Source organism: Trichosurus vulpecula, chromosome 8 (assembly GCF_011100635.1).
Source record: "Trichosurus vulpecula isolate mTriVul1 chromosome 8, mTriVul1.pri, whole genome shotgun sequence".
Lineage (NCBI taxonomy): Eukaryota > Metazoa > Chordata > Mammalia > Diprotodontia > Phalangeridae > Trichosurus > Trichosurus vulpecula.
Window position 1 is genome coordinate 141,361,138 of NC_050580.1, and position 24,003 is coordinate 141,385,140.

General features: G+C 38.8%; 1 protein-coding gene across 1 annotated transcript in view; it reads right to left on the reverse strand.

Moving 5' to 3' along the window:
• APBA2 (amyloid beta precursor protein binding family A member 2) overlaps positions 1 to 24,003 on the reverse strand; it is a 208,120-nt gene that overhangs the window by 82,836 nt on the left and 101,281 nt on the right. The window contains exons 3-4 of the mRNA XM_036736849.1: positions 10,657 to 10,737; positions 9,254 to 9,290 (exon numbers count right to left, since the gene is read on the reverse strand). Coding sequence (XP_036592744.1) covers positions 9,254 to 9,290; positions 10,657 to 10,737 — 118 coding nt within the window. The remainder of the gene's footprint in view (positions 1 to 9,253; positions 9,291 to 10,656; positions 10,738 to 24,003) is intronic.

Here is a 24,003-nt window from a genome sequence, read left to right on the forward strand (position 1 = left end):
ATGACTGGAAGCAACGCAAAAATGAATTGATGATTAAACTGCAACTACAAAACACTGGTTTTATTGAAATACTCTGTGGAATTTGCAAGACTTCTAAATTCATTTATTTCTGGTATTTATATTTTTAAAATTTTACCACAAAAGCCTTTACACATATACATGTAGCCAGGTCGTAAAGTGTCCATTAAAATAACCTCTCTTCCCAATCATTCTGCAAATCCAATTTCTTTAAGATTTGCCAAGGAACTCTGAAACATTTTCTAGGTTTGTATTAAATTAAAATCTAAAAATAATGGAGCTGCTTTGTCCACTTGGGGCTCTGTGCTCCTTGCATCTAAATGTGGGATATAAATATTTGGAAGGAAGAGATTAAAATGAGTCATTACCATCTATTTCACACCAATGCAACAGCTCATATGCACTAAAACCTAATTTACTAAACTGTTAAGAGTCTGGGGGGATGATTTCAAAGTACTTCAGAAGAACCTAAATGATACCAGAGATCATAGAGGGCTGACTCTCCAAATTGGAAACTGACAAACTGACTAGCAAACAGCCATCCCAGGTTGGTCCTCCATCGCTGAAACAGCTACTGGAAATTTCCTTTTCTCTCTATTGCTACTGTTGACTCCATCCCACCCACTGCTTTTAATTCAGTCTCATTGCCCCTCATCCTTCTGCCCCTGAAATCCTGGCGCTCTCCCTGAAGAACCAATAGCCCCTGGAAATCCCCACCCTAATTCCTTTTAGAGTCATTGGGAAAGAAGGAACATTAGATTGTCTTGTCTGACTACAGACCCAGGCAGAAATTTCCTCCCTACCATATCCCTGACGAGAAGAAGCATGATGAAATAGGATATGTGTTAGACCTGGAGTCAAAGGACCCAGGTTTGTGTCTCAGCTCTGCCTCTTAATGCCTATCCAGGTGACCTTAGATGCTTTTCACTTAACTTTTCTGGGTCTCAGTTTCCTGAATTGTAAAATGAGGGCTTTGGCTCAAATGGCTTCTGAAGTCTCTCCCAGCTTGACATCTGTGATATTAACTGGTTATTCAGCCTCAATTTAGACACCTCCACTGATGACGGCAGCTAGATGGTGCAGTGGATAGAGTGCCTGACCTGGAATCAGGAAGATTTGAGTTCAAATCTGACCTCAAAGAATCAACTGATAAAAAGAAGCATCAAACAGAAAGGATGGCCCATTAAGACTAGATCAAATAAAGGCATAGTGGATCCAGTTGGCATGGCTGCAGGACTTTGACGAGCAGCATTCAGCAGCTCAGGAATAAGAGTGGAGAAGGGGTTTAATCAGAGTTGAAAACTGGTATGAAACAGAAGATAGAAGGACAAAGGGGCAAGGGATTCAAAGGTGGAGGATTGTGTATAATCAAATTAGTTTGTTACATGTAAAAGATTGCAACAGGAAGAAGTGCAAGGCCAGAACAGAGGTGATAGATTGGAACAGCAGGAGGAACTTGAAGTCTAGATGAAAACCTAGAATAGGCTTAAGAAGCATAGGATAGAAATTGAAAACTATGATCAGAGTGGGGGATTTCAGAGTTCATATGATGTGGGGTGAGAGTAAGATGTGACCATTCCTGAGATATAGCTTCTAGGAATTGAGGAGTGTATTAAGTGGGAAGATAGAATGTTTGAAGAGGCCTCAATGTGAATACTCAAGTCTTCAAGTATGAGTACAGGGAGTATGGGAGAGAAGACCATGAGGCAACTGAACCTGGAAAAAAGAGAGAGTGCATAGGAGGCAATTAGATGGCAGCAATAAAGACCTGGGTAGGAATATGTCAACGATTAGAGTAAACCTCAAAGAAGAAAAGGTTGCTGAATGATGGAAATGGAGAGCAAATAATATTACAACCCCTCCTGGGCCAAGACGTTGTGGGACATAAGAGAAAGAACAATTAGTACCGTAAAGGGAGCCCAAAGATAGTATGTCCTCCAGAGGAAGCCAGACTTACATGAATACAAAAATAAGGAAAGGAAGAGACCTAAAATAAAGCGGAGTTTATTAACACCAGACTGTGGTTCCAGAATCTACACTGGAGAGGAGACAGAGAAAGAAAAGATTTTTGCATCAGTGGGTGGGTAGGGACTAAGTTAAATATGGATGAAAGTAAAGGGAGAGGTATCAGGGGAAAACAGGTTTCCACTTTGGCCTTTAGTAACTCTAGAATAGGGGGATTAGGAAAGCAGGAGGTGAACTTTTGCTCAGAATGGAGCAGAGAAAGTACCAGTTTGGGGAATTAAGTTGGCCAGAGTAGAATAGGTGATTAATAATGACAGCCGCAAAGGTAGTATCATAAAGAATTTAGTCTCTTCACACTTCTCTTACACAATAATCCTTGAAAGGAGCTCTCAAATGCCAGTATTGCACAAGTTGATTGGAAAGGTTACATAGTGAAGAAGAGCCAGGAAATATGTGCCCATTTCTATCCAATGGATAATGGATAGATGATAGAATCCACCACAATCTCATCAAGAGACTAGGGTAGTAGTGGCGGCAATTAGGGTCACCCTCACTTTCTTAGGCCTTTACTGGTCATGGAGGGCTCATTAAGTGCTGATTTCAAAGATAAATAATGAAGAACGAAGCATGAAACCATAAGCAGATGAGTCTAATTTCATCTCCTTGTCTACTGGCTCTTTCCTTATTGGCAAGAAACCTGCCTATGCTGCCTCCGTTTTTCACTCCAGAAAAAACTCTCACTTGATCCTTCCAACTCTACCATGCTTACCACTGCCATATATGTCTTCTGCTCTTTGTACTAAAATCCTTGTCTACAACAGGTGCCTCCACTTTCTCTCTTCTCATTCCCCACAGTTCCCTGGGTGTTCCCCAGAGTTATCTCTTGGGTGCCCTTTTCTTGTCCCTCTATGTTACTTCATTTGGTGATCTAATCAGTTCTCATGGATTTAATTATCTTCTCTGTGCTAACTATTCTCACATCTACCTATATTGCCTCAACCGCTTTACATATTTCCAGTCTCACATCTCCAACTGCCTTTCAGATATCTTGAGCTAGTTGTCCAGTGGACATCTTAAACTCAATATGTCTAAAACTAAACTCATTATTTGCCCCCCTAAAGCCTCCCTCTACCTTTGCTGTTACTATACAGGGGAACGCTATCCTCCCAGTCCCTCAAGCTCATAGCCTAGGAGTCATGCTCGACTCCTCACTCTCTCTCACTTCACATGTCTAATGTGTTGCCAAGGCCTGCTGATTTCACCTTTGCAACATCTCTCCAATATCTACTCTGACATTGTTACCACTCTGGTGTGGGCCCTTATTACCTCTCACCTGGATGGGTATGATAGCCTGCTGGAGGGTCTGCCTACCTCAAGTCTCTCCCCACTCCAATCATCCTCCATTTGGCCACCAAAGTGATTTTTCTAAAGCTAGGTCTGACTATGTTACCCCTTCCCCACCCTCTACTGATTCCTTATTACCTTCAAGATCAAATACAAAATCCTGTATTTGGCATTCCAAATCCCTCATTACCTAGCCCCTTTCTACCTTTTCAGTCTTCTTATGTCTTACTCTCCACCACATATTCCTCAATCTAGTGACACTGACCTCATTTGCTATTCCCCAAAGAAAATACTCCATCTCTTGGTTCCAGGCATTTTCTCTGGCTATCTCCCATGCCTAGAATGTTCTCCCTTCTAATCTCCAACTACTGGCTTCTCTAGCTTCCTTTAAGTTCCAACTAAAATCTCATCTTCTATAGGATGCCCTTTCAAAACCCTCTGAATTCTAGTGCCTTTCTTCTTTTAACGATTTCCTATTTATTCTGCATATTTGTTTACATGTCTCTCCCATCAGATTATGAGCTTCTGGAGAGCAGGAACTGTCTTTTGCTTCTTTTTCTATCCCCCACACTGACTACAGTGCCTGGCACAAAGTAGACACTTTAGAAATGTTTATTGACTGAATGGCTGATAGATCACAAGCAAGAAGCAGTGTAGCACTATGGTTAGAGAGCCAGCCTTGAAGACAGGAATACCTGCCTCTAACATCTACTGGTTTATGACCCTCAGTGGGTCCCTTAACCTCTCAGTACTCTGGCCACTCTCCAAGACTACAGGTTGTGGAGATGCAATTTGCATCGGTAAAGGAAGTTTCTTCACTTGGGATTTCCCAATATTAATGAAATCACAAGTCTATTTACCCTATCCCTATCCAAGCAATACAGGTTAATCTCTACTCTTAGGAAATTCAATAAATTATGAACAAAATTCAATTTATATATCTGAAATTGTCATTGAGCTGATTAAATATTATAATGAATACTCCAATAGTATCTGTATGTTCATAATGAACCAAACTGGTGTTTTTGCTGGTCCTCACACATGACATGTGGAAAGAACCTTGAGAGTCAGAGGACCTAGATTCAGATGCTCCCTCTTACTATCTGTGTGACATTGGGCAAGTCACTTGCCATCTTCAGGCCTGTTTTCTCAGCCACAAAAATGAGGGGGTTGGAAGAGCTGGCCACTAAGGTCCCTTTCAGTTCTAAATTTATGATCCTCTCATCTCTAGTCTCTTGGGCTCTTTGCCTTAATTATTTTCTCATGCCAGGAATGCACTCCCAAGTTACCTCTGCCTTGGTTTCCTTCAAGACACCACCTTCAACATAAAGCCTTTCTTGATCTGTGCTGCACTCCAGCCAAGCTGCTAGTGCTTTACCTCCTTCTCCCATCACCTTGTATTAATTTTATATAGATATTTAAATTTATGTTTTACACATATACATAAGCTACTTGAAGGTGAGGACTGTTAACTTTTTATCACTGTATGCCCAGAACCTATCACATGGTAGGCACTTAATAAATGCTTAGTCACTGACATACTAGTATCATAAATCACATGTATTTTCCCATTAAATTAAAAGGTCCAGCGTTTATAGACCTCTTCATAAAAGACCCCTTAAGGGGTAGCTAGATGGCACAAGGGATAGAGTGCTGGGCCTGGAGTCAGGAAGACTCATCTTCCTGAGTTTAAGTCCAGCCTTAGACACTTACTAGCTGTGTGACCCTGGTAAAGTCACTTAACTCTGTTTGCCTCAGTTCTTCATCTGTAAAATGAGTTGGAGAAGGAAACGGAAATCACCTTATCTTTGCCACTTTCTTTGCCAAGAAAACCTCAAATGAGGTCATGAAAAATCAGATACAACTGAAATGACTGAAGAGACATGACAGCCATTTGAAAATCAAATAGTCAGTGTGCCAGAACAATAGATACAAAATACTGTGAAAATCATTTTAGGAGTAAGCTTTTTAAGTCACTGTACATGAAAGAAGATGGCTGAGAGGAAGGTTAGACAAAGTGTCATTTAATACTAGACAAAGCTCAAGTGTTTGGGAAACTATGTTGCCAAAAGCAATCATAACCAAGAACACCCTTCAGACCAGACAGCACCCATTCTTCATGGCTACCTTGGGGGAAATGAAGGGGCTGAGTCTAAATGGAGGCCAGATCCTACTGAAATGTCATACACTAAACATAGGCTTCCTCCTACACGTGGGCCAGTGGGCTCATTTCAAAATGACACTACTATTTAGAAGGTCTGCTCCCCTGCCCCTCACTTCAATGCCCCTCCTTACAAAAGAAAGTGTGAGAAAAATACTGTATATACAATTGTATGATTTCTTGGCTGAACTTCAAATGGAGTCTTTTCATGTGTCTCCTTTTGTCTCAGATGCCTTTCTCCTTTGCTCTGAAAGCAGCAAAATGCATTTGTGCTCCCTCATGCTGACGGAGACTCAATTTGACTTGTACTAGCCCTCCTTTCTTCTGTGGTCCCTGGAGACTGCCCAGTAATGGTGAAAAGTCTAGTTTGTAATGACCGCAGGGTGAAATTTAAAAGATGGAGGGGAGGTTGGGGAGAGAGAATCATGGTATGGTGCGGGAGGAAACCTGTTGTCTGCAAAAGTAGTCCATGAGGTTAGCACTTATCCCTTAGTAATGTGCTTATGTTGGGAGGTGTCTACTCCCCGACCCAGAGAAATAAAGCCGTATCTATACCCCAAACCCCTACTTAACTGAGCATGAACTGGAAAATGGCCCTGATTTTAACTCTCTCTCAAACCAATGAATCTAACCATTGCTAAAGGAACCCCCCAGTAGCTGTTAGTTTGCTGACATGAATTCAGAGAGCTCCAACAATAGCCATACAAAGCAACTGCTCTACATAGAAATATTTCACATGGTGGCATATCTCCCCATTGCTTCCTTCATCACTTCCTTTCAAGTCATGTCAAAAATAAAAATGATTTTCTTTCCCAAGTTACTAAAGCTATAGTTTAGAATGGCTTAGAATAAAAGAAGAGAAGCAGCAGAAGGAATCCCAAAAGCTCATCTAGGTATGTCCCCAGTTTCTAAGCATATAAACCAGTCAAGGCAGTTAAGTGTGAAGTACTAGAAAAAGAGTATTAGATTTGAAATCAGATTCAATGGAGCCTCAGATCTGAATGTTATCAGCTGTATGAGCTTTGGGAAAAACCATGCAATCTCTCTGAGCCTCAGTGTTTTCATCTGTAAAATGCTAATAATTCCTGCCCTATCCAACTCAAAGAGTTATTATGGGGATCAAAGGAGATAAAGCACTTTGGTTTCACTTTTTATGACTTATAGTGTGTTCAGATGACTCCCTTGAAGAGTTTTAAGGCATCTTAGAGATCCAACTCCCTACCCAAAGCAAGCATCCCCTCCACAATAGAAACACAGGAATTCAATTTCCACTTTTCAAGGTAATTTGAAATGAATTAGGGATTAACCATAGTTCAGATGGTATCATCTATATTTTGAGTCTCAAAGTGATAATTCCTCAAAGCTTGAAGGCAAGCCATCCAAGCTCTATATGTCTCTGTTTTCTATCTGAAAGTAAACGATGGATTTATAATATTGGATCTATGCCAATAGATCCAAAACTCCAGGACTCAGGAGGATCAAAAGTTAGAGAGATCTGGTAAATCAGAATGTGTAGGCACACATTTCCCTGAATTGTTTGTTTATAGTTCCTTTGGCTCAGGCAGAGGGATTAAAAAAAAGGAAGGACTACTTATTCTGGGACTCCATGCTTATCCTGACATGTAGAAAGGAGTAGGATAGGAGCATGATAGAAAGACTGACTCATATCGTTACCCTGGGCAAGTCACTGCTAGCCTCAGTTTCTTTGTTTATAAAGTGAGAGTAACAATAGCACTTCTCTCACAGGACAATTATGAGAATCAAATGAGATCGTACATGTAAAATTTTTTGTAAATGTAAATTATATAAGTTCTAGCTATAATCAGATTACCTTTTTAGTGAGGGCTAGTGGAGAGGAAGACCCCCTTAAGACTATAACAGGAAAGGCAAGTTTTGAAAGTAGAAAATTGTCCATGCTATAGCCTGGATTAAATACCATAGCATGGAGGTCCTGGGGAAGAACACAAACACACTGATTATCTAGGGTCAGAGTATGATCGGTAGAAGAATGTTGTCATGGGGAAAGGAGTTTATGGATTGGACTAGGAATTTGTGGGGGAGGGAAACAAACAAAAACGTCACTGGTTTCATAATTTTTAGTCCAAATGAAAAATTGAGGCCTAGAGAGGTTAAGTGATTTGCCCAAGGGCACATAGGTAATGAGCAATAGATCCAAGATTTGAAATGAGGTGTTCTCACCCCACATCAAATATATTTCCAGCTCTACCAAACCACACCACCAGTATTATTTAAATCAGAGTCATGGAAGAAAAAGATGTCATGAATTATGAACACTTAACTAATTCTTGATTATTTTCAGACGGTAACTTGATTTGTACAGTATTCTAAGGATTATAAAGCTCCCTCTAAACACCAAGCATAATTTTATTATTTGAAAACAATCTTTCTTACTAACAGAATATTTTTAGATAACTAAAAAAAAATTCAATGAGATTTGAAACTTTTTTTAAAAATATGTACTTTTCTTTCCCTTTACTAAGTTCATTTTAGTTTCCTCCCATCTAAACCCCCTGGGGCCTGTAGGATGGTTTGGGAATCAGAGTCATACCTCCTCTGCTGTCATCTGCTTAAAAAGGAGTAGATTTGATTTACCTTCATTTAGGACTCATTAACAAGTAATTGGCAACTCTGTCAAATGTAATGCCTCTTGGCGGTCATTCAATGTGGATGCAGACAATCTCTGAGTTCTCATCTCATAGCTAAGACTCTCAGAGGACCAGACTGGGTAGAGAAAGTCTGCCCAAGTTCAAAGAGATAAAGGAGAAAGTATGATTAATTCAGGTTTATTACTAAGGAGAGGCAATTAAGGAATTCAGTTTAATACAATCTTTGTTTAAACTGGGGAAGGAAACTAGTATGGGGCAAGATCCTAGGTATTTCAGGATAGCAAGACCATCAAATAATCTTATCTGAGAACCAACTTACCTCAGCCCCATAGATAATTGACACAGAAATGACAAGCCCACACAACTGAGCTGCCCTCCCCTGCCAATGGCATGGTGCTGGCAATAAAATAAGTGAAATCAGAAGGTTTTATTATATTCTAACATAAGTCGTGTTCCTGGTGGTAGAGGTGAACTTTCCCCTGGCTGCTTAAGCTCATATTTTAGAGCCAGAAACAAACCTTCAAAGATCCTGAAAGTAGCATCAAGAGGGTGTAAGAAGTATGTTTGCCAAGGCTTAGAGCTTAGCTAGTAAGTAGATACGTACTCTTTCTATCCCCAAAGAAGGCTCCATCTACCTATTCCAATTAAAATGGGCTCTACTTTGCTTATGAAATTGAGCCACAGAGCACTGCTGTTCATCTACATTTGAATGTGAAGAAAAAGAAAGGATGGAAAAACAATTAACACAAGAATGTCAGTGCGAAAAACAACAGGATTGTGAATTTGGATGCAATTATAGCCACTGGGATCAAAACTGTTGTCATACAATTAACTGCTTTCAAGCAAAAGCATTTCATTTCATTAAATCAATCATCAGTGCTGGCACATGGCATGATTAGCTAGGTAACAATTAAGTGAGTCAGACTGCTAGTTTTCTTTATATTAAAAAAAACCATAACAACGAATGGAACAGCTCCAATAAGTAGGCTAAGCATTGCTATACAAATTAAATGCCCCTACATTGTACCTTATTAGAGCATTTTATTAATATTTGAGTTACATTTTCTTAATAACCCTTTAAAGAAGGAAAATAAAATGATTATTTTGTTACAAAATGATGTAGTGCCAAATCACTTACCAGCAACAAAACTCGGAAATGAAGCCACTTTCTTTGTCTGTTTGGAAATATTAAAAACAGAACAATAATAAGTAAAGAAGACTTATTTTATATCATATAAGACAATGAGAGTGTTTAGAAATTAAAATCGGTGGTTAGCATTACCTAGAGATTAGCTACACAAAAATTAGTCCAACTTGAGGAATATCATGCTCAGCTGAGGTACATGGTTCATTGACTCCCATAGGGGATGAATGTTTGAGCGCCTATATTGTAAGATATGGGTACTCAGTGTAAAATCATAATGGTTTTAAAATCAGGGAGCCAAAACCAAGGGTAAATGTTTGATAGTGTAATGACAACTTATGGAATTTTAGAGCTGAAAGGAAACCTAGAGATCATAATGTCCAACTCCCTCATTTAACAGATAAGGTCACTGAAGTACAAAAAAGTTTAAAGCTATACAGTTAATAGGCTACGTATGATTGACATTGGTTTATAAACAATTTTAAGATAGGAAAGACAAACTTTTTTTGTTAGTTTAGAAGAGTAACATTGAACATATGGTAAGAAGCTGTGTGTCACATCGTGAATAAATTGAAATTTGGGGTAAGAAAATCTGGGTTCTAATCTTAGTTCTGCTACTTACTATCTGTGTAATAATTGGGCACTTACTTAGCTGTGTGGCCCTGGGCAAGTCACTTAACCTTGTTTGCCTCAGTTGTCTCATCTGTAAAACATGCTGGAGAAGGAAGTAACAACTCCAGTATCTTTGCCAAGAAAACCCCAAATGGGGTCAAGTACATAAAGGACTGAACAGTAACAATAATATGACAGGTTGTATCCTTTCTCTGGACCTCATAATCTGAATTGATGCTCCCAGAGGTATGCTATAGAATCAGGATCAAATAATGCTATTATATACAAGTATACTTTCTGATTCTAATATTTGTGTGTGTATGTACACTAAGATTTCTTCAATATAGGAGTTCCCAGTGTTGAGACAACCTCCCAACATGTAGATGAGCAACTTCTTATCTTGGAACTTTACCTAAGGAACTGAGACATCAAGTACTCGTCCCAGGTAACAGAGAGTCCATATTTCAGAGGTAAGACTTCTACTGTTGACTTCTTTAATCCAAGCTGTCCTACCCATTACACCAACCTGTCTCTACTTCTAATTATATGGTAAGAATTTTCTTTTACTCTTCCAATATGAATTCCTTTCCTGGAACAAAACTTGACTTGTTCAGACCCTCCCAGAAGCCTAAGCTTACATCACAGTCCTACTCCATCCATCAGATAGATATCCATGGTTTCAAGTGGTAAAAGTGTTGAACAATAAGCTTGACCAATATTGAAAATTTACCAACCATCATTAGCCTAAAAACATGGCCCAGAACTCTATCCCCTAATGAAATTACCTCTTGCATATTGTTATTGTCGACTGGTCCATTGAGATCAGAACGCTGCTGTTTCCTTGGCTGTTCTAAACTGTTGCAAACCTATAAACAATGAAAAAGAAAACTCAGACTCATAGTTATAGTAAGACATATGTGAAAAATAGATCCCAATCAGAATCAGACTAAATGACCAACTGATATTTCAGGGTTCTTCCCACAAGGAAAGGCATTAAGCTATATTTTTCATCTCGTATGTTAACAGAATGTACTCATTTAACCAAGATTACAATTCATCCCATGATGAATAAAGCAGAAGTTAATGAAAGCACCAAAAGACACTCTGAGTAATATGTAAAGCACATCTTGCAAGCCAGGTGGCAAATCTAAATACTTAATCTCAGAACTGATTGATGAATCAAGGATTTATTGAGCATATTCCTAGCATTTGCTTGTTGTGGTAGTGACAGAGAAATATATGAAACTGTCCCTACCTGTCACAGATCACATATAGGAATCTAGGTCTTGAAGGGACCACCAAGGAGTTTATAATCCAGTTGAGATAAAACCAACATACTTGAAGCAATTATAGAACAATAAATTTCTGAACTGCCTTAACAGTTGAAGTATAAAAAGGGTTCAAAATGAGAAATCAGTGTGATCTTGAATCATCATGATAATCACTGAGCATTAAGGTTTGCAAAGGACTTTACATATATTATCTCTCTTAAGGCATTATCTTACAAAAACAGTCTCTGGGGAAAGCTTTACCAGTAAGCCAAGGCAGATAGTAAGCCATGGAAGATAGGAATTAAGGCAGAAATAAAATATAGCAACCTCTACAAGGACATGTTAAAGCAGAAGATCTCATCCACTAATGTAAAACTATTTGTTATCCTTAGATAAGAGACATGCTTGTAACTTTCTCTTAGTGGTTACCTCAAGCCTGTTTGCTTAAATCAAACAGACTACTTTAACAGTTGCAAAAGGGTTTGGTCACCTTCTCTTCTTTCCTGTCCTTGAATATTTTCTCATTCTGATAATAAATCCTGCAGGTTACATTACAAATACTGCCCTCCTTTTCTCCCTTGAATAATTCCTCATTCCTCTACATGTACCTCTCTTGTGAAAGGTTTTGCTTATCTATCCTAAAATGCCACAAAATGCTTACGTTGGCTGTGCTTTAAGGGGGCCTGAGAAGTTATAAAAACCCAATCTGTACCCTAAGAAACTGGAGCTGTTACCATCCCAAGAATTTTTATTTGTGAGAAACCAAATTGAAATTAGCATAGAACCCTGTTCACTTAAAAAATGCTGATAGAATGTTGCTCTCTGGTTATAACTCCATTTTTAACTCTTATAACTATCTATGCATCGGGATGCCTCCTACATTACATAAAACATTGACCAAGATCCAGTTTAGTCTCCTAGCAGCTACCCCATTTCCCAAGACTGGCTTAGGAACAGTAGAAAGTAAGGGCTGGGTATATGATCTTTATATTTCTTCATTCTCCAGCCAATGCCCAGACTGAGTTTAGGGGCTTTCCCTGAACCTTGTGTCCCTCAGCTCCTCTTTCTCCTTCTGACAAAATAAGCAAATACCCTCCTCCTCTAATTAGCTTGTGGACCTGGGTTGATTGCGAGAGTGTGTACGTTCAGCATGTGTAGCAGGGAACAGTTTGGATCAAAGTCCAAATGACTTCACACACTCAAATCATAGTCTTCTAGATCTGTAAGAACTCTAGCCTTCTCAGTCAAATGCAATGGGTTATTTCACTGTCTAAACAAAACTCCAAAAGCCATGTTTGGAGGTCCCCAGACCTTCCTGAAACTAGGTTCATTAGCTACAGTAAATGAAGGATTGCATGACCTTTACTGGAAGTTGGACTGTGGTTGGGAACTTCCCACCACACTGTCTAGACAGCCATGCCCTTTTCTCCACTTCTGATGTTTAAGAATTGAAGATGGGCTTTAAACCTGATAAATCACATTGTGTGGTTATACAGATGAACCTATGGAGTTGGCGGCTATGTAATGAAATATGTTAATATGGTAGCAGTGGGAGATGGAATCCCTTCAGGGTTATGAGAACATAAAATGGACAGACATAAATTAATTATAAAGTACCAAGACCAAATGACACTTGTTTGAGGAAGTGATGATTATTTGCCTATAATAAAAATACATCAATTTGAATAAACTGTTCCAATAAATATCTTGGTTCGAGTTGGTAAAACTACTGCTTAGAATTTTTCTCAAAGTGTCACGTCCAATCACTATGTGCTTGATTGAACTGAAAATACATTAATATAGACCAAATTACTTTGGCTGTGATAATAGCAAATTAGTTGTCATAAACTTACATTGCCTGTAATAGATGGTTTCTGATTGCCTACCTAGCCAGGAAATATATTTACATATAAATGTGTGAACGTTTGTACATACAAAGTTTAAAAGTCTGGGCACCAGGAACATTACATTAAAAATGCAACCATCAACAATTCCCACCACCACCAGACACACAGACACACACATCAGAATGTCATGTTGCATTTTGTATTATTTCAAGTCTCCGAAATATCAAATTGGATGACTTAATCATTTACATGTTAATTGTGTTTAATTTTTGGTTTCATAGTGGCAGTCTCCTTAGCTCACTATTTTTGGAAGAGAGAGTTAAGTTATATCATATTTCTACATTTGTGTCTTTATTAAAAATGTCGATTGTAGAGACCAAGCCACACCAACTCTCAGATCTCAGACTCCACTGCATAAACTAGTAGGGAGAGATTTAAGTCCAGTCTCATTGCACAAGTACATTATTCTTCCAATAGTTCCTTAATCTGCCCTTTGTGATAAAAGTGGCTCTGAATAAATTATAATATTGTTCTTATACTCCTCTTAAATTTAGGCTGCCTGATGATATGTATCTGGAGGACAATCTGATTAAAGCATTTATTCCGGTAATAAGTATTTGTATGAGAATGGTGCATCTTTTCAAAGATAAGGTGTAGCTTTTTTGTCAAATAAACTCCCTTCTTTCCCCTTTAAAAAAATCTCTATGATAACCATCATGCAAGATGAAGAAGAAAGTCAAAATCTCTTTTCTCCACGATCTGTCCACATTCTCAAATATTAGAATGTTAGAACAATTAACAGTAAATCAACAGTAAACTTTTTTCTGCCACATGACTTCTTATATTTATATAGCACTTTTCAGTTTAGAAAGCACTTCCTAACATATCATCTCTCTTAATATCCGCAATCACCTTGTAAGGTAAGTAGTATAAGCATTATGATCCCCACTTTGCAGATAAGGAGACTGAGGCCCAAAAAAACTAAAGGGACAATGGTTAGCAAGTGGCAGAACCTGAAATGAAATTCATACTTTAGAAAAAAATTACCTTAATGATCTTCCAGCCTAGCCTTCTTTTATTTATGAAAAAAATTATTGATTCATCATGTCTTTATAGCAGTCATTTCTTAGAGGGGTGTAGAACCTCCATATCCCTCTGAATTGAAAACTCCCTTGAACCTATCCATCCTCAATACCAACAATGCCAATATCAACTGGTGAACAGACGCCACCACAGGGCAGGCAAGGTACCCTGTGGGAGAGACAAGAAGCGTCATGTGCCAGAAGAGTCAAACCAACTGAAACACTGGAACTATCTTACTTTTCTATTTGTTTCTCTAGCACTTGACACATAGAAATCACTTGATAAATATTTTTCTTTCATTTAGTATGGGAAATAAGGAAGGAAGAAGGAAGAATTGTTTGGGGGGTAACGGTTATAGTGGTAGTAGGTAGCACTTTAAGGTTAGCAAAACATTTTTTAAATATTTCATTTGATAATCATAACAGTCCTGGGAGGTAGGTGCCATTATTAATCCACCTTTTACACAGAGAAAACAGACAGAGGTTAAGTGACTTGCTCAGGGTCACAAAGCTATTAAGCAACTAAGACAGAATTTGAACTCCAGTCTTATTGACTCCAAATCCAGCATTTTATCCGTTATGCCACCTATTTGTTGTTCAGTCTTTTCTGTCATGTCCCATTCTTTGTGACCTCATTTGGGGTTTTCTTGGCAAAGATTTTGGAATGGTTTGCCATTTCCTTCTACAGCTTATTTTGCAGATAAGGAAACTGAGGCAAATAGGGCTAAGTGACTTGCTCAATCATATAGCTAATAAGTTTCTGAGGTCAAATTCGAACTTAGGAAAAAGAGTCTTCCTGACTCCAAGCCGGGAGCTCTGTCCACTTCATCGCCTAGCTGTTCATTATGCCACCTAATTGCCTCTAAAGGGAATAAGATAATGGTCAGTGGGGATTAAGTTTGAGGTGCTGAGTGGAGATGGATGTGGAGACTGAAATTCCTCCAAATGTTCAGGGCTGGAGCTTAATATTTCAGTAATATCCAAGTAGAGATAATTGTTGAAGTTGTAGATATAAATGAGATTGACAGAAAAGAGAGTGCAGAGAGAGAAGAGAAGGCAACCAAGACCAAAACATCAGGAGGTGAACATTAAGACAGCAGAACCATTTCAGTCATACTGAGTTATTTAACTAGTGTCCCACAGATAATGATGAGTGTACTTTGCATAGGAAGGCGGAATTAAGTGGTAATTATGCTGCTCTCTCATGGTTATATTTAACCATATCATCTGGGGAGAACAAGGAGCCAATGAAGGGAGAAAAGGCAAGAATCATAGAGAGAAAACTTAGTATGTCATGGAAACCAAGGTAAGGGAGAGTTTCAAGAAGGGTGTGGTAAACATTGTCAATAGGGATGAGGACTGAGAAAAGATGATGAGATTTGGTGATTAGAAGATCTTTGGTGTCCTTCAACAGGATAGTTTGAGTAAGGGGACTAATAGACAATTTGTAAGGAGTTAAGGAGTAAATAGAGGATGAAGATCAAGAATTTTGGCAGGGAAGGCAATAGAGGACAAGGAGATCATGGCTTTAAAGAGCAATAAGATGGATGGAAGGTCTCTTAGGACAATTGGAAGGGTTTTTAGGCTGTATAGAATAATGGTGGCGGAAATATCACTGTACTCTGCCCTGGGCAGATCCTTTCTGGAGTACTATGCTCTAATCATCATATTTTAGAAAGGACATGGACAAGATGGAGCACTGAGTCATACAAGAATCAACTAAATGCAGGCAGAGCCAAGATGGTGGCTGAAAAGCAGGGACTAGCATGAGCTCCCCACCGAGTCCCTCCAAAGACCTATAAAAAATGGCTCTGAACCAATTCTAGAACTGCAGAACCCACAAAAGAGCAGAGGGAAGCAGGGCTCCAGCCCAGGACAGCCTGGATGGTCTCTGGGTGAGGTCTACCCCACATGGAGCTGGGAGCGGAGTGGAGCGGAGCAGAGTCCAGCGTGGGCGGCACAGACCAACCAGACCAGGAGTCAGGCACAGCGGGCCCTAGCACCCTGAATCAGTGAGCTGCAGCAGTTACCAGACTTCTCAACCCACAAACACCAAAGACAACAGAGAAGGTTAGTGGGAAAAGCTGCGGGAGTGGAAGCAGTTCCTGGTTGGGCTACTGCCCCAGGGGCAGCGGAGGTGGGGCAGCTACAGAAGTTCAGCTGCAGTTGCTTCAGGACCCAGGCCCACCTGGTGGGAGGAATTAAGTGGCAGATCAGAGCAGGAGTGCAACAGCCTGCTGAAGATCCAAGCCCAGTCCGGGTTGGGGGTTCTTGGGGAAGGAGGAGTGCTGATGTGGCAGAGCTGGCGCATCCTCCCAAGCATGGAACATAAAACTCTTAGTCTCCAAGCAGTCATACCCCACTGAAAAACTCAAGGGTCAAGTTAGTTGGTTGGGAATATGGCCAGGCAGCGAAAATGCACCCAGATTCAGTCTCGGACTTTGGAATCTTACTTTGGTGACAAAGAAGACCAAAATATACAGACTGAAGAAGGCAACAAAGTCAAAGAGCTTACATCAAAAGCCTCCAAGAAAAACATGAACTGGTCTCAGGCCATGGAAGAGCTCAAAAAGGATTTAGAAAAGCAAGTTAGAGAAGTAGAGGAAAAATTGGGAAGAGAAATGAGAAGGATGTGAGAAAACCATGAAAAACAAGTCAATGACTTGCTAAAGGAGACCCCAAAAATACTGAAAAATACACTGAAGAAAACAACACCTTAAAAAATAGACTAACTCAAATGGCAAAAGAGCTCCAAAAAGCCAATGAGGAGAAAAATGCCTTGAAAGGCAGAATTAGCCAAATGGAAAAGGAGGTCCAAAAGACCACTGAAGAAAATACTACCTTAAAAATTAGATTGGAGCAAGTGGAAGCTAGTGACTTGATGAGAAATCAAGATATTATCAAACAGAACCAAAGGAATGAAAAAATGGAAGCCAATGTCAAGTATCTCATTGGAAAAAACCACTGACCTGGAAAATAGATCCAGGAGAGATAATTTAAAAATTATTGGACTACCTAAAAGCCGTGATCAAAAAAAAGAGCCTAGATATCATCTTTCAAGAAATTATCAAGGAGAACTGCCCTGATATTCTAGAGCCACAGGGCAAAATAGAAATTGAAAGAATCCACAGATCACCTCCTCAAATAGATCCCAAAAAGAAATCTCCTAGGAACATTGTTGCCAAATTCCAGAGCTCCCAGATCAAGGAGAAAACGCTGCAAGCAACCAGAAAGAAACAATTTGAGTATTGTGGAAACACAATCAGAATAATCCAAGATCTAGCAGCTTCTACATTAAGAAATCGAAGGGCTTGGAATACGATATTCTGGAGGTCAATGGAGCTAGGATTAAAACCTAGAATCACCTACCCAGCAAAACTGAGTATCATGCTCCAACGCAAAATATGGACTTTCAATAAAATAGAACACTTTCAAGCTTTCTCAGTGAAAAGACCAGAGCTGAATAGAAAATTTGACTTTCAAACACAAGAATCAAGAGAAGCATGAAAAGGTAATCAAGAAAAAGAAATTGCAAGGGACATACTAAAGTTGAACTGTTTTATTTACATTCCTACATGGAAAGATGATGTGTATCATTCATGAGACCTCACTATTAGGGTAGCTGAAGGGAATATTCACATACATATATATATATACATGTTTATGTATATATATGTGAGTGTGTATGTATGTATATATGTATGTGTATATATATATATATATATAGAGAGAGAGAGAGAGAGAGAGAGAGAGAGAGAGAGAGAGAGCGAGAGCAGGCACAGGGTGAGTTGAAGATGAAGGGAAGATATCTAAAAGAAATAAAATCAAATTAAAGGATGAGAGAAGAATATATTGAGAGAGGGAGATAGGGAGAGATAGAATGGCGTAAATTATCTCGAATACAAGTGGCAAGAAAAAGCAGTTCTGTAGGAATGGAAGAGAAGTCAGGTGAGGGGGAATGAGTGAATCTTGCTCTCATCAGATTTGACTTGAGGAGGGAATACCATACATACTCAATTGAGTAACTTACCCCACAGGAAAAAAGGGGGAAGAAGAAGATAAAAAAGGGGGGGATGATAGAAGGGAGGGCAGATGGGGGTGGAGGTAATCAAAAACAAACACTTTCAAAAGGGGACAGGGTCAAGGGAGAAAATTCAATAAAGGGGGATAGGTTAGGAAGGAGCAAAATAGAGTCAGTCTTTCACAACGTGAGTATTGTGGAAGGGTTATACATAATGATACACATGTGGCCTTTGTTGAATTGCTTGACTTCTTAGGGAGGGCGAGTGGGAAGGGAAGAGGGGAGAGAATTTGGAACTGAAAGTTTTAAAAACAGATGTTCAAAAAAAAAGTTTTTGCATGCAACTAGAAAATAAGATACACGGGCAATGGGGTGTAGAAATTTATCTTGCCCTAAAAGAAAGAAAGGGAAAAGGGGATGGGAGGGGAGTGGGGTGACAGAAGGGAGGGCTCACTGGGGAACAGGGCAACCAGAATATATGCCACCTTGGAGTGGGGGGCGAGGGTAGAAATGGGGAGAAAATTTGTAATTCAAACTCTTGTGAAAATCAATGCTGAAAACTAAATATATTAAATAAAAAAATGAAAAAAAAAAGAATCAACTAAATGAATTTGGAATGTTTAGCTTGGAGAAAAGATTTGGTTGGAGGGTGGAGATTAAGAGCATGCATGATAGCTAAGTTCAAGTATATGAAGGATTGCTGTGTGAAAGAGTGGGATTAAATTGCTTCTGCTTAGCCTGTAAGGGCAGAACTAGGAGCAACTTAAGTTGCAAAAAAGTTGACTAAGGATTGATGTCAGGGAAAACTTCCTAACAAGAATAGATTGTTTCAAGAAGCAGTGGAATCTTTCTCAACAGAGTGCCTTGAGCTTAATAATAACAACCACTTGGTACCAATATTGCAGAGAGTTTTTGAGTCCTGCTATCAGTTAAACTATATGGTCTTTGAGGTCCCTTCCTACTCTGATATGGTGATCCTATAAAGAATTAGAAAGGCCTTTTGTTGAGGATACCTTCCATATAGGGTGATCTTATACCATGAATCCTAAGATTGAGTCTAAAACAAAGCTCAGTTTATTTATGTTTCTAAAGACATGATTCAGCCCAAAGGATCCTTGAATCAGAGTATTGATTAATCACATTTTAAAAAAAAAGTTTCTCCTCACTCTTCATATTAACACATCTTTTGTGTATCACAAAGTCACCCAAAAGAAACTAGCACAAGGAGGAGGCAAGATGCAAGTAGATGGTATCTGTTATCTGATTGACATTAAAATAAAAGAGGAGAAAAGAAGAGCCTGGAAACAGCCAAGAGATAAATTTCTTTGGAAAATTTCACCTAAAAGTTGAAGACAGCTGTAGTTTGCTATTTGTAGGTGAAATGGGCCTGAACAAGTAGCATCAAATAAAGGGAAAGGGGCAAGAAAGACCCAGAAAAAGTGGATCAGGAAGATGGCTATAAAAGGAGCCTCACTAAGGAGTTCCCAATGGCAGAGCCCCAAACGTGGTAAATAAGAAAGATAAACAGGCAGTCTGTACTAGCATTTAGCAGCAAAAGCCTTGGATATTTAAGGACCTTTGCTTCAGTGAGTCTAAGGGCAAGGGGAATATTTTAGTGACCTAAAAGGGACCATGCAACATTCCTATTTCTTCCAGGGCCAATCAGCAAGTACTCGGGTTGGTGCCACGCTAGAAGTAAAGGCCAAAGGTTTAGAGGAATTCTTCTTTGTTCTTTGAGTTTCCTTTATAAAACAGAAGTGTTTTGAGAGGGAAACTTAAAAAAAATAAATATTATATCAAGACAGACAGAAATCCTAACCTGTGTTGGGAGCTTGAAGGTGAACAAAGAGAAAAGAAGAAAGAAGGGCCACTGAACCCTTGAAGTGATACAATAAATTCAAACAATCCAATGGATTGTACAGCTGGATCCCTTGGAGGAAGGATCATCTTCTCAGCCAGTTAACTATAATGAAGGGAAGAAGAATGGAATAAACATTTGTATATTGCCTACCATGTGTCAAGTACTTTGTGGTAAGCCACACCCCCCCACTTTTTTTCTTTACAGATATTATTTGATACAACAACCTGTTGAAGCAGGTGCTGCTATTATCACCATTTTACAGCTGAGAAGACTGGGGCAAACAGACTTTAAGTTACTTGTCCACATAGATACTATGTATCTGAGACTGGATTTGAATGTAGTCCTTCCTGACAGAGACCAAGCACTCTATCCATGGCACCACCAGTTGCCTCAATGAGACATAATGAGGAAAAGCAAATTCTGCCAGCAGATGGGATATCTAGTGCTGGTAATAAGAAGAGAAAGGATTAAAAAATGGAGAGGGGGTAGAAGGTAGATTAGTCAATCAATAAATCAAGTATTTATTAAGTTCTTGCTGTATTCCAAACATTGTGATAGGTTCTGGGAATATCAATACAAAATTGAGATAGTCCCTGCCCTCAACTACTCTACAAGCAGTCATATCCCAACAAAAACTCAAGGGTCAAATAAGTTGGCTGGGAACATGGCCAGGCAGGGAAAACGCACTCAGATTCTGTCTCAGACTTTGGAATCTTTTTTTGATGACAAAGAAGACCAAAACATACAGACTGAAGAAGTCAACAAAGTCAAAGAGCTTACATCAAAAGCCTCCAAGAAAAACATGAACTGGTCTCAGGCCATGGAAGAGCTCAAAAAGGATTTGGAAAGGCAAGTTAGAGAAGTAGAGGAAAAATTGGGAAGAAAAATGAGAAGGATGTGAGAAAACCATGAAAAACAAGTCAATGACTTGCTAAAGGAGACCCCAAAAATACTGAAAAATACACTGAAGAAAACAACACCTTAAAAAATAGACTAACTCAAATGGCAAAAGAGCTCCAAAAAGCCAATGAGGAGAAAAATGCCTTGAAAGGCAGAATTAGCCAAATGGAAAAGGAGGTCCAAAAGACCACTGAAGAAAATACTACCTTAAAAATTAGATTGGAGCAAGTGGAAGCTAGTGACTTGATGAGAAATCAAGATATTATCAAACAGAACCAAAGGAATGAAAAAATGGAAGCCAATGTCAAGTATCTCATTGGAAAAACCACTGACCTGGAAAATAGATCCAGGAGAGATAATTTAAAAATTATTGGACTACCTAAAAGCCGTGATCAAAAAAAAGAGCCTAGATATCATCTTTCAAGAAATTATCAAGGAGAACTGCCCTGATATTCTAGAGCCACAGGGCAAAATAGAAATTGAAAGAATCCACAGATCACCTCCTCAAATAGATCCCAAAAAGAAATCTCCTAGGAACATTGTTGCCAAATTCCAGAGCTCCCAGATCAAGGAGAAAACGCTGCAAGCAACCAGAAAGAAACAATTTGAGTATTGTGGAAACACAATCAGAATAATCCAAGATCTAGCAGCTTCTACATTAAGAAATCGAAGGGCTTGGAATACGATATTCTGGAGGTCAATGGAGCTAGGATTAAAACCTAGAATCACCTACCCAGCAAAACTGAGTATCATGCTCCAACGCAAAATATGGACTTTCAATAAAATAGAACACTTTCAAGCTTTCTCAGTGAAAAGACCAGAGCTGAATAGAAAATTTGACTTTCAAACACAAGAATCAAGAGAAGCATGTAAAGGTAAACAAGAAAGAGAAATCATAAGGGACTTACTAAAGTTGAACTGTTTTGTTCACATTCCTACATGGAAAGATGATGTGTATCATTCATGAGACCTTAATATCATAGTAGCTGAAAGGAATATGCATATGTATATGTATGTGTATACATATATATACATGTGTGTGTGTCTATGTACGTATATATGTAGGTGTGTATTATATATATATGTATATATATATATATATATATATATACATACAGAGGGCACAGGGTGAGTTGAATACGAAGGGATAATATCTAAAAAATTAATATCAAATTAAGGCACAAGAGAGGAATATAATGAGAGAGAGAGAAAGGGAGAGATAAAATGGGGAAAATTATCTCACATAAAAGTGGCAAGAAAAAGCGGTTCTCTAGGAAGGGAAGAGGGGGCAGGTGAGGAGGAATGAGTAAATCCTGCTCTCATCGGATTTGATCTGAGGAGGGAATACCATACACACTCAATTGGGTATCTTACCCCACAGGAAAGAAGGAGGAAGAAGATAAAAAAGGGGGGATGATAGAAGGGAGGGTAGAAAGGGGGAGGAGGTAATCAAAAACAAACACTTTCAAAAAGGGACAGGGTCAAGGGAGAAAATTCAATAAAGGGGGATAGGTTAGGAAGGAGCAAAACATAGTTAATCTTTCACAACATGAGTATTGTGGAAGGGTTTTACGTAATGATACTCATGTGGCCTATGTTGAATTGCTTGCCTTCTCAGGGAGGGTGGGTGGGGAGGGAAGAGGGGAGAGAATTTGGAGCTCAAAGTTTTAAAAACAGACATTCAAAAACAACAACAAAAAAAAAAGTTTTTGCATGCAACTAGGAAATAAGATACACAGGCAATGGGGTATAAAAATTTATCTTGCCCTACAAGAGAAGAAGGGAAAGGAGGAAGGGAAGTGAGTGGGGTGACAGATGGGAGGGCTGACTGGGGAACAGGGCAACCAGAATATATGCCATCTTGGAGTGGGGGGAGGGTAGAAATAGGAAGAAAATTTGTAATTCAAACTTGTGAAAATCAATGCTGAAAACTAAATATATTAAATAAATTAAATTTAAAAAAACAAAACTAAAAAAAAAGATTAGGAATACTGTTCATGGTGGATGAGATGATAACAAATAATTGAGACTGAGCAAAAGAACTACTCATAGTCACACAGAATAGGAATTAAGCTTGTGTTGCTTGGCCATCAAAGGCAGAACTAGGGTCAAAGGCTAAAAGGTATAGGAAAGCATATGTCTCCTCAATATAAGAGAAAACTTAGAGGAGCTATTCAAAAGTAGAATGGGTTGCCTTAGAAATCAATAAGTTCCCTATCCCTCAAGGTTTAAGCAGACCCTTGATAGCTACTTATCCACCAACATTCAACAACATCATTTGTTGCTGATGTTATATACTCAGATAGACTTAGTTAAAGTAAGCTATGGCTTTTAGCCTCATGGAATTATTAAATAGACATTATTCCCTATATCATTTTCTAAAATTTCATTAAGTTTGATGACAAAAAGGAAAAGCCAATAAAATAAAAGCTCATTACCCAGACAGTAAAAAAAGGTAAGGTAATACAGTAGATAGAGTACCAGTACGGACATCAGAAAGGCCTTAGATAGAGTCTTTGCTCTGTTACTTAGCAATATGACCCCAGGCAAGTCATTTATCCTTCATGACTCTCAATTTTCTCAGCTGCAAAATGGGGAGAATATTTTCACTACTATTATCACTAGGTTGTTGTGAGGGAACTGCTTTGTAAACCTCAAAGCATTTTAATAAATAAGAGTTATTATCTTTATTTACCATCATCATGGCCAAAATAAACATGCTGCAACACACAAAGTACAATGAGTTTTCATTAAATACAAGTTAAATTAAATTAAATACATTAATTTGTTCATGCTAACCGAGTTCCATGAACAATTAGCCCTCAGCAAGCCAAGTAGGTAATATGAGCAGGAACTGAGTTGAAGTATATATGTGAATGTAGTGTTTTACGGAGTCTGAACACTGTTATGTGTTCCCTTCCCCGCAAAAAACCTCCCTCTTGAAAGGACAGATGTTATTTTTTGCTCCTTGACCCCCAAGTCTTATAGGGTCTACTTAATCTGTCTCCAATCAGACTCAGAGCTCATCCAGAGCAGGAACTGTTTGTATTTTATATCGTATTTATAGTATAAATTAAATACATTAAATACAAATGTTGCAAAGCATGTAATGGGAGAAATTTATGACTAGGGGGAAAAATGGGCCAGTCA